Raw genomic sequence first — 12,506 nt, forward strand, 5'->3', positions numbered from 1 at the left:
TGCAATCAGGATAATAAAAAGTTAATTACTGTACATACATACTATTTTTTGTGACATGTATTCCTACACTTACAATGGATAAACATGAACAGATGCTTCTTATACACAAAATGCACAATTTCATCTGCTGGGAATCTATCACAGGGCTCAGCACTTAGTTACCTGATGGCCATAGAAGCTGAAGTCACAGTGAACAGATTGAGAGTTTTACAACTTTATGTTATCGCTGTTGAGCTGTACTGTTTAATGTCACCCTGTATGAACGACAGCATGACAAAGATAAAAACACTGAAACTAATACAGTGTTTCTTTCCACTTTGCTGAATGGAATGACGTTGCCTATAATGAGCCTTCATGAGTATCACTTAAGCAGATAAGAATCAGTGTTCTCTCACAGTGCTCTATGTGGCACATACTAACTGTAATAAGATTGCTATTTTGCAAAAGGAAAAGGGACTGCTGTTGGTTTAGGAATATAAATCACATATATTCCTGAGACCCAGGCTATCTTTAGTACTGCCCTTATAACATCCTACATAATACAGGTATGGGATTTGATGTCCAGAATGCTGGGCACCTGGGGTTTTATGGATAACCGATATTTCTGTAATTTGGATCTTCATGCCTTAAGTCTACTAGAAAATCGTGTAAACATTAAATTAACCAAATAAGCTGATTTTGCTTCCAATAAGGATTATTATATTTTAGTTTGAATCAAATACAATGTGCTGTATTATTATTACAGATAAAAAGGGAATCATTTTTAAAAATGAGGATTATTTGATTATAATGGAGTCTATGGGAGACAATCTTTCCATAATTTAGAGTTTTCTGGATAATGGGTTTCAGAATAAGAGATCCCATACCTGTATAATATTAACACAAACAGTAATATGATTACCAGTGCCAGTATTGGTTTGCCAGCATTAACTCACTTAGAAAAAAATATAATATTAATATACCAACTGATTATAAATAGAGAGATCTGAAAATCAAGATAAGTAGGTTTGGTGGACTGGGAGATAATCCATTATAAAGAAATTGTAAAACATATGAAATATTTTTCATAACAACTTTACCACTTGGGCACTATTTCATTATATGATATACTGTACTATTTTATTTTACCTCTGCAGAAGAAGTGGTTTTGCAGCTGCTACACAAATGATTGTCAATATACACAGACAATCATGACAATTGCTGTAGAATAACCATCCATATCCATGAAATTACTGAACAATTATACATTATAATTTATTTTCTTCTTTATCACAAACTAGATTCATTAGGCAACTACTTATTTAGCAACACTCAGTGAAGAACATCCCACTCATCACTTATAAGTACTTGCCCTTCCCATGTTACATGGTACTTACTGTGCACTGAAGAGTCAAACATTAAGCACAGCTCAGAAAACCAATGGTAGACTTTCATTTCTTCCACTGAGATTTTTACATGATCCATTATTCCTCAGATACAATATTCCTGATTAAAATATTCATTTTCAGCCTGCTTTCCCACAGACGGCACAGTGCCAGAATGGCAAGCACAACTGTCAGGTGAACTTTGTTCTTCAAACATACTTGCAAGTACCCATTTGCATTGCCAAACCTACATTTCCTGAAACAACGTGGTATCTTGCTCCTGTAAATAGTCCTTCCCAGCCCTCTATTATTTACTCTTTGTAGGTGTGTGTGCTGAAGAAAGTCTGCCCCACGGTAGGCTGCTCTGTTCACACCTATACATTTGTACTAGTCATGTAGAGAGAGAACCTGCTGGACAACCTGCTGTCTATTGCAACCCACAAAGACAAAGAGCTTTACAATATACACCTGAAATCGATCATCTCATTATTTTTAACCTATCTGAATAGAGAGTAAGAAGAGTCAAAACCAAAATGTCAATAAAGCATTTTAATATTTTTATCAAGAACGATTATTTTTAAGCTCAGAAAAGTGTATTCACCCTGTTGGTGGCAAAATAATCAAACACCTGTTACTGGATAGACGTAACAGGAATTTCTTAACCTTCATCTGTGCGTAAATCAGAGAGTGGAAAAAACCTTACGGTACAGATTTTAAGATGATGCAAATGAATGCAAACTCTGTTCTGGCTGCTTTCTATGAGTGACATATAAAAGACCATCAGTTAGGTTCAGTTTTGTGACAAAAACTGGGCAATGCAAATGGGTTCTTTATACCCCAAGTCTGACCTGACTGCTTTCACTTTATATGCTAGTTTATACACTTAATTTTTTGAGTCCAGAATATCCCATAATCTGGACCTGTTGCTCCTTGTAGCGTACTCTGGGTAACCAATATGCAGGCTATAACACCCTTGTAGCCTAATCCTTAAAACAGTTTATTATAAAGATAATAGCATAAAAATTCACTGGAAATGCTGTAGGGGATTTTGGGACACCTACTGAATGAAACAGCCTGTGTAGCCAGTTTTATAATGTTAAGCCCTTAAAATTGAGGAAGTGAATATTTTAGCTTTAACATACAATACCTCTATCTGACAGGTGTCTGACAGGTGTATGAAATATCTTACTCATTCCTATTTCCTAGGTTGTCATTTACACACTCCACCCTTATTTAATCTGCAGCCTACTGTACACATTCAAATATTATCTTACATAGGATAAGGGAACGATTTGAACTTGTGCAAGACCTCTGCCTAGCACTTAACATACAAAACTGCACTATAGATAAGAGCAATCTCATTTCAAAGCATTTATGTGCCCTGTGCAAGGTTACCAAACATCCGAGTAATGAGATTTTAATGATGTACTCTACCAAATAGGGACACTCTCTTGCTGCTCCTTTACTACTTAAAAGACACTTCAGCTGATTTTACAGGCCTGATACTGACTCAGTACGTAGAATGCAATTGGTCTAGAACTGGCTCGTGTGTGTATATATATATATATATAATGCAAATATTTTACCTGCAGCGTTTCAATTTACCAGAAAGCTGTTTTCATCTGCTTTGTTGCCTGCAGGGGCAGGGGCAGTTTACAATCACTGTAAATGCTAACATGAAATAAGAATGTCAGAGACATTGTGAGGCCAAGTGAAGCACATAGTGCTAAAGTCAAATAGATTGAGGTAAAAATACAGGGTCTATTTTGTAGGCTGTTTTTATTCCTGACATGTTTTTCTAATAAGGTATACTTTTTTTTTACTACACCTGTTTATTAGATTGTGAATGCATTATTATTTGTGTATCTCTGTAGCGTAACATGCAGTACAACTGACAATCGATAGTTTGACATGGCTACTATGTACTTTCATTCACATAATGATTATTTTATTCTGGTGATCACATTTATGATTATTCAGAGCTGCTGTCTTTTGATGGATCCAAGTAAGGGCTATTGCTCTGAGCTCAGACACGTGTATAACAATGCAAGGAAATGTGGAAAAGCTCAATAATAAACACCATTTATTCATGGCTATTTAGGAGGCTCCTAAGTGTCACTGGAGAGAGAACTTTATGAAATACCTAGTACAGCAGAGCCTAGGTCAAAAAATAAAACACATTAAGATGTCTAGATGTGTAGATTTTTTGTGGGCATGTGTGTGTATGCCATCATGTCTATCCATACCTTTTTACTGAATAAATGTATCCATGTCTATCTTGTATTTAGATGTGTATTTCTCTACATTTATATATGTCTGTCTATCTAGCTAGTTGATGCATCCATTGTTTAGCCATCTACTATTCCATCTACCCATCCATATTATAGAATAGAGTAGAGGAATTGAGTTTATGCCAAACATGTGTGCTATCACAGGTCTGTATCACCGGGTTGGTGTCAGGTGCCTTCAGGTGTCGGGCTCAATACTGCCCAAAAAGCCCAAAAATTGTGTATCACAAAACAAGAGACCTGCGGCACAACTGTTGCAATTGAATAAGTGATTAGTATTTATTCATCTCATAAAAAAACGGCAACGTTTCGGGCCTCCTTATCAAGGCTTGATAAAGGGCACAGTGGAGGCCCGAAACGTTGCCGTTTTTTTATGAGATGAATAAATACTAATCACTTATTCAATTGCAACAGTTGTGCCGCAGGTCTCTTGTTTTGTGATAAACATGTTTCCATGCACTTTCTGATGTATATCTTAGTTCCGTAAAATACATTAGAAAACTTTGAAGGCTGTTTCCAGGCAACCTTACTACGTGAGTACTACAAAGCATGTTGGATAAAATGAATTCATTACTGAATCAGATCAAATGAATTCACAAAATAATAAACTAAATAATAATAAACTAAATTTCAGCTCACCAGAGCAAGTGGCATGGGAGCTTTTCCGCCATCCTCTTCTGGGTAGGAAGCAAAGAACCGAGGCGGACAGATTGTGAAGAATATGAGTAACTCGTCAAGAGAATCTGCCACTGTGATGGCCCTCGTGCCTTTCTCTTCTTTGCTGCGTCGTGACTGGCCCTTTGATTATACTCTCATGTTACTGTTTACATATGTTTATTTACTTTAGCTAGTGATCAAGCACAGCAGAAAAGCTCAGATTGAACCCAAATAATTTAACCAGGATAATCTCTCATATAAAATCATATGAAAATATTTGTAATCCTTTGAGAAGAAGATGAAATTCCACCTCAGAACGAAGTGTCAAAGTAATCAGGAATAAGAGAACGCTCAACCAGTTAAGAAGCATTAAACATGCAACACCTCAAAAGAGGTTATTACAAGGTAGCACTCCAGAAACCGACCTGTTCTTCACACTTGCAAATGGAGAGAAAAGGATGAAGCATAAAAATGAAAACATCTTGGTAGCAGCTTGTAGTTCAGTGCTTTTAACTAAGTCTCCCAACAAAAAAAAAAGAAAAGAAGAAAAGAAAAAGCATCAAGATACCTTTTAATACCTTAGAATCGATTGCAGCACTATTTTCTTTATTTCTGAGACAAAGTACTGAAAACTGGATGTAAGTAAATGTAGAATGGGATCTCTGCCAGAACCATAGCTATGTTTCTTTATGTACTTAGAAAGTATCGAGGGTGAAACTAAAGTCTGAGGTGAGCCAGAAGGCTCTTTAAAGCAATTCACATTCCTGAGTATCTCATGACGATGGAAAAACATACAATTTATTTTATGGGATTTTCAGACATTCATTTTTATGTATTCTAGTCAGGCAAAAGCTTTCTGGGTTTGATTGGGAAACGTTCCATGCAAAAGTAACAACAAGGCAATGGAAATAGCGATGTTGAGAAAACCTGCAGTCTATAGGGATAAATGCCTGGATAGTCAGACAACAATTTTAGAAGTACAAATAGTATCTGCTGTCACAAGACATCTGGAGAGAAGAGGGTTGAGTGTGGGGTTCCCTACAGATATATGATGGGAGATGATGGAACCCAAGGCAAAACAGAGCCTTTGGGGTCTATTTATGTTTATAACAGGATTCCTGAACCTGCAGTATTAGCAATGTTGTTGTACTACAGCTTCCAGATTTAATGTAAAGGTGATGGAAATCTTAGGTGACTTGTAATATATTTGTATAACACTGATTTAAAATAATGACATTCCTGTACTGTTTATAAAGAGATTTTGTGTATAAATGTAGTATTATTAGCACCATTGTTCCGTACTGTAGGAACTACTCCACATATGCAGCTTCTTCGTACAAAAGAAAGAAATCTGTGACTTTAGTGCAGTGGTTTCTGCCAATTCAAATTTTTTTCTTTGTGCCAGAAGAGGTAAAGAAGATTGCCTTTAGTATGGGCTGCAGGGAGAGACTGCTGCCTTGGTTGATGGCAGCAGTCTCCCCAATTTTTGTACCAATATCGACTCAATTTGTCAGTGGACCTACATTAATAAGCGCAGGAAAGAAGATCAGTTTTCTTCTGCCTCTGTACAAAACCCAGGCAGAGGAATAAGCACAATTCGCTACACATGCCCTTGCCTTAACTAGGGAAGAGAGAGTGTATAATGCAGTATACTATACCCAGGGGTCCCACATACTTGTAATTGGTTTTGCCTATCATATAAAACACTAGTACGTTTTACATTCACCAAAATCAAAAAAGTTTTACATTCGCAAAACTCATTTTATGTTATGTTAGTTTAAGTTGAAGAGCATAGGGGATTTCTATGTTTTGACTATAGTTAGTTTAGGTACACTAATTGGGGGAATGCAATAAAAGTCAGTAGCGTGAAACTAATCACAGTTAATTTAATATAGTTAAATTTAATCATAGCTTTTGCAAAACCGGAAATGGTTTAGTGACCACTTCCAACAGTGAACAAAAGATGGATCATTTTATAGTTTGCACCAGTGGGCAGTATATGCAATAAAACTTTTTACTGAAAAAGTTGTTGGTTCCAAAAAAATGACACCACCTTCAAGCATGTCTTAAAAGTGTGACGTGAACAATGCAGAATGAAGAATATCACACTGCGAAATGCAGTGTGAATTTTTTTTCCTCTTTGCGACTTTCATTACTGTTCCGCAAAAGTTTTAAAAAAGTTAAACTGGATTTTTGTAAATGATAAACTTATAAGTACTAATGGATAGACAAGTAAATGTAAAAAAAAAAACAACAAAAAAAAAAACGCTGGGAGCATTGCCATACTGCCACATGGACCATGCTTTGGAAACATCTCTTTAAATGTATACCCTGACAAAGTTTGCCTGTATTCAATTGAATTGCACTGCTGGCCTTGCAGTCTGTGGTAATTTGAATAGGAAATCTAGTACAGTGTGTTTCTATTCCTGACTGGTTTATTTCCAGAAATTTTCACTGAACAGTATTGCTGTCACAACCTGGCAAACTAAACATCATCATCCTGTCCCTGATATCATCAACTCTGCCCCTGACATGAACCACAACACTCCCTGTCTTATGTAGCTATGATCAAATCAAATACAGGGCCCAAGCAGGCATCTCTGAAGACATCTAAATGGCACAATGCAGAATGGGGTAAGCTCAGCATAAACAGTCTTTAAAGGTTCAGGTTTCCTGTAAATTGTTAGTGTATGTTGAAGTATATTGTTTTTCTTACCAACCAAAGGACTCCACGTTTTTGGGGGCTATTCAGCAGTAACCGTGTTGATTCTGGGATACACCGATGGATAACATTATACAAATTACCCTTTCCAGACCAGATTTGCTGTCTGGTACTAATGATAGCTAACAGCCCAATCTATCAGATCACTAAACATCTAAAAAAAAAAACCTGCTCCATTTTAACCATTCAGGCATTACAATATTATTTTAATGTACATTCAAAGACCTAGCTCAATAAAAAGCAAGGCAGAGTGGAATATACCCACATTTCACTGCGATGTACAGGTATGGGATTTATTATCCAGAATGCTAGGGACCTGGGGCTTTCCGGATAATGGATCTTTCCGTAATTTGGATCTTTATACCTTAAGCCTACTAGAAAATAATTTAAGCATTAAATAAATCAAATAGGCTGGTTTTGCCTCCAATAAAGATTAATTATATCTAAGTTTGGATGAAGTACAAGGTACTATTTTATTATTACAGAAATAATTTTTTAAAAGTTCGATAATTTGGATAAAATGGACTCTATGGGAGACGACCTTTCCGTAATTCGGAGCTTTCTGGATAAAGGGTTTCCAGATAATGGGTCTCATACCTGTATTAATAATAATAAAATCAGTTGTGCATGCACAAAGACCAGGTATGAGCCTATATCTGTCAGTAAGTCTCTGTGTGACAGCATCATAGTGGAGCTAGTGTCGGCTAAACAGCTTGTATGGGATTTAGAAAGGGACTATGTGCCCATGGTCTTGCATTATCTGAGAAGTCTGGAGGGCAAAGATACATTCACTTGTATTCTCTAGGAGCCCAGTCAAAAGGGTAGAGCTGTAAGGAGCTGGGATGTTGTGTTTTATTTATAATACAACTAATAAAGTATTTTCCATTTTCCAATATAAAATTCTAAACTTTTTTGCCTTACTCGTAATCCAAATAGTTGTTAACGTTCTTAAAGAAGATTAATTGGTGCTAAACGAAATTAACAGATCTCTGTTCTCCGCCACTTTTCCAGTATGTCAACAATCTATTTGTAGTTCAGAATAATAAAGCACACTTCCTTTGCAGTAGATATAGAGGGCCTTCTTGACAAGTACATTGAACTCTCCCATTTCGGAAACGTGTTGTGAAGAAATATCTGGTAGCACCTCTCCAGGAAACTGGAGGTTGGATGGAACACTTTAGGCATTCTTTCACTTTTTTCTTATTTATGGAAAATATTGACAAAAGCATTGTTCTCTTCTGGATCAACAATTTCCCAGGCTGGATTTTACTGCTGCAGATTTGTCAACACATGTCACTAACGTTCTGAATAGAAGACAAATTGAAAGCTGTCTCTTATTTACTGTTAATACAGGTATTGGATCTGTTATCCAGAAAGCTCTGAATTACAGGATGGCCATCTCCCATAGACTCCATTTTAAACAAATAATTTTTCTTGTCTTAATTTTTTCTTTTTCTCTGTACTGATAAAACAGTACATTGTACTTGATCCCAACTGAGATATAATTAATCTCAGGAGACTTTGGAAAACAAAGCTATACATATGCCATCTCTCCGGTAGGGAGATCCAAATTATGGAATAATGTCTTATCCAGAAAACCCCAGGTCCTAAGAATTCTGGATAACAGGTCCCATATCTGTATAAAATACAACTGATTCTGTTTTATTCAATTAGTTTTCGTTTTGTTGGGGTGGGTTCCCAAGGTATTGCTGGTATCAGCAAAAACAAACCTTTATTAGTAGTTATGATTGTATGCGATTTCCATAAGCTTGTTCTCTTCTTAGATGTTAAATAACTGTGTACCATAGTGATGGGCAAATCTGTCCCGTTTCACGAAATGGCGAAATTCGCGAAACTCATTGAAGTCAATGGGTGTCCGAAATATTTTTTATGTGCCTGCCAATTTTGACGCGCAGCATTTTTATTCTCGCGGCTGATTTTTCCACCGATGAATTTTCGCCGCAGTTTCGTGAAAACATTCACGGCAGTGAAACTCAGAAATTCACCACTAATTCACTGGCTAATGTATTTGCGCATCACTAGTTTACTAAGCTGTTTAAAGTGGACGCCCACCTGAGGGACTGGGAGGAATTTAACGGTGTTATCATGTGTAATTAATTGATAACGGGAGTGACTGAAAATATGTTGTAATCACACCAAATAAAGGTAAAGAACATGGCCTTGTTTTTATATTGCTGTTTTAGATTTTTACATGGACAGAAAGCAGAGCAGAGATGCAGTAGCGACAAGAGGGCTTATTTACAATAGTTCAATGTAGAAGGTACTTGCTTTCACTATCTGAGTTGCCAAAAGCAAGCAATCAGGCCTCTACTTTCAGTTTATAATTTGTATTGTACTGCTGAACTGTAATTCCTGAGAAGTGAGATGGTTATTATCTGATAATATATGAGGGAGTACCAAGATGGTGCCTTGGTTTATATCGATGTTCTATATTTGTAGGTTTTAATGTCAAGTATTAATTCAGATTTAGAAAATATTTCATTAATTAATAATTAAAGTAATAATAAAACATAATTAAAGTAATGATACATGCTTGTCCTTGGGTCCTGTAAGATTATATAAGTTTGGCAATAGGCACCAGTGACAACAGAACCTCAAAACTGTAGGTGGTGCACCAATCCTTTAAACCACAATATTACCATAAAGAAAATAATAGATAAAATAAGCACACAAATTCTCAGAACATTAAACATATCTAGTGACAATATATTATGGGCAGAACATTAATGGGTACACTCCACTACAACCAGGAGAATATATACTGTAAATCCCTATATGGGTCCGCTCGATTGTCCCATGTAATCAAGTAGACATTCAGAAAGAAAGTTAATAACTTCACCCTTCCAAAGGATTGATAACATTTTATACTAGTGTGAGAGAAAGTAGTGCCTGAATAAAAAATACAATAGTTCATATTGAGTCCCATATTTAGCATTTGTATATTAATATGTGCAAATTGCAACCAATCATATGCACATGCAACTGTTAGCTTCAGAAATCCTGAAATTAAACAGCCAGTACAATTATAGCCAAGGGTGGGGCATATATATATATATTCTGCCTCCCATCAACCCCAACCCCCTCTCCCAGCTCCACTTTTCATACCAGCTCTAGTCTTTTATGCCATGACTCCATCCCTGCATAGCCCTGTACCAAACAGGTATTGCCTTTTTTTGATAACCAGACAGTAAAGGCTCTAACAAAAGTGCAAACCCTATTTGTTGTGGGAGCAATTACATTTGCATTCTTGTAGAAATACTGTATTGCAGGCAGGCCCGGACTGGCAATCTGTGGGTTCTGGCAAATGCCAGAGGGGCTGCTATAAGGTCCCATAGAAAGTCACTATTTAGTGGGCTGGTGGGGGCTGTTTGGGCCTCTATGTGGGCTGATTGGGCCTCTGTGTACGTGAAATGCCAGGGCCTATTTTAATTCTCAGTCCGGACCTGATTGCAGGGTCACCTAGCACTTTGCTAGTTTTGGTGGTTGACAAAGTTGAGGTTAGGAAGAAGAGTCTCCAGAAAATAGCTTTTGGATTGAAATATAATTGATTTCTGGTGAAATTCTAGCTTACCTCATCTTCAACACACAACATAGCAGCTCTTGCTCACATACAGATATAAACATATGGCCAAAAGAATATTCTGTGCAAACAATAAAGCTGTGCCCTCATACCTTAGTTCACTATCAGTTTACGTTAAAAGAAGATAAACCATGCCCATAAGCACAGTGTATTTTCTATTAAGTACAGAAATGCATAAATCACCTTGTTGATGAATGGATCTTAAGCATTATAGGCTATTTGGTAAATTGCTTTTTTTAACCAGTTAAGTATGTTATAGAATGGCCAATTCTAAGCAACTTTTCAATTGGTCTTCATTATTTATTTTTTTTATACTTTATGAATTATTTGCCTTCTTCTCCTGACTTTTTCTAGCTTTCAAAAGGGGGTTACTGACCCCCTCTAAAAACAAATCCTCTCTAAAGCTACACATTAATTGTTATTGCTACTTTCTATTACTCATCTTTCTGTTTCGAGCCTCCCCTATCAATAATCCATTTTCTCATTCAAATCAATGCATGGTTGCTAGGGTAATGTGGACCCTAGCAACCAGATTTCTGACAATGCAAAATGAAGAGCTGCTGAATAAAAAACGAATTAATTAAAAAACTGCAAATAATAAAAAATGAAAATCAATTGCAAATTGGCTCCGAATATTGCTCCCTACATCATACTAGCAGTTAACTCAAAGGTGAACAACCCCTTTAAGAACAGGAAATGTTATGATTGCTGCATCTTTGAGGATTTTCTGACAAGCACATGCAAAAAAATTCTTTTTTTTTTTTCATTAATAATAATTTATTGAAATAACAGTTCACCAAAGAAACAGTTAACTGCTGATAAGCTCATTAAAGGTTTAATTTTGCATCTTTATGCAGATCTAGGGAAGTAGGCGTCTGAAATGTGTCACTTGCAAATGTGCATGTTGGTCTGACAGCACTAAAACTTTTGTGTAATATATAGAATATAAGCATGTATATGAAAAGCCCTCATTTATGGATTTCCACTAGATTGTCCATCATCTGTGACTAAAATGCCACCAACATGAAATGACACATACTGTCCCCTGGTTTCATACATTTTGGGTAACGCATCTAACCCTATTATCTGCAGTTTGTGCTTCATATGACCGTCTTATCCCGTATTATGATATATGTCGCAAGCCGCCATGAACACAAACACAGAAAGATTTTATCTCTAAAAACACATGACCAAGCAGCAAACAGTAGCACAAGCTAAGCTTTTCCCAGCACTGCAGAAACACACAGCGTGATGAATCTATGCAGCCTTATTACACTCATTCTTTCTATCCCTATCCTTAGAGCAATGGTAGCGACAGCACCACGAGACTGACAAAATGATCCAAATGGTTAAGATTCTAAACCTGACACATGCAGTATTTATTGTACTCTAACAAACATTATGGAACACTAGCAATGAAGAGTTTCTAATAAAACATGCATTCAGACAGGACCATGGGAATTAAGGTGTACCTAGAAAGCTTTGGCATGGAATTAAAAGAACCCACCAAGCAAGGCTAATTCTGCAATGGTGGCAAGAAGTAACTCCTCCTACCAGTGTTGTGTAAAACCATGTTTAATCTCCGTAGCAGTTCTTCCACAGCCATTTCTGCTTGTCTTGATTTTTTAAAGACAAAAATGACAAGTCTTATTCACATGGCGAGATCCTTTTCTTCTTTCGGAGAGGCACCTGAGCTACAGCAGCGCTCCGCAGCATTGCATTTCAATTAGCTCCAGGTCTTGGCACATCACAAAAGGAGGTGTAAGAGAACACACACGCTCCACTCTGCAAATCACAGCGGAGGTATACAAGATCGGAGATGGAATTATCTTTCAAGATCATGCCAGGGCCACTGAAAAGTTTAAATTGGTGCT

The 12,506-nt window shown here is 36.7% G+C and overlaps 1 protein-coding gene across 6 annotated transcripts in view; it reads right to left on the minus strand.

The window, feature by feature from the left end:
• LOC108709735 (guanine nucleotide exchange factor DBS) overlaps positions 1 to 12,506 on the minus strand; it is a 105,494-nt gene that overhangs the window by 70,455 nt on the left and 22,533 nt on the right. The window contains exon 1 of one of the 6 annotated variants that reach the window (XM_041584243.1): positions 12,187 to 12,387. The exons of 4 other annotated variants lie outside the window; for them this stretch is intronic. In XM_041584243.1, the coding sequence (XP_041440177.1) occupies positions 12,187 to 12,238 (52 nt within the window). In that variant the 5' untranslated portion in view covers positions 12,239 to 12,387. Of the gene's footprint in view, positions 1 to 1,376; positions 1,504 to 12,186; positions 12,388 to 12,506 lie in introns of those variants that run through there. One more of the 6 variants, XM_041584241.1, reaches the window with a different exon arrangement.

This window comes from Xenopus laevis, chromosome 2S, assembly GCF_017654675.1.
Source record: "Xenopus laevis strain J_2021 chromosome 2S, Xenopus_laevis_v10.1, whole genome shotgun sequence".
NCBI lineage: Eukaryota > Metazoa > Chordata > Amphibia > Anura > Pipidae > Xenopus > Xenopus laevis.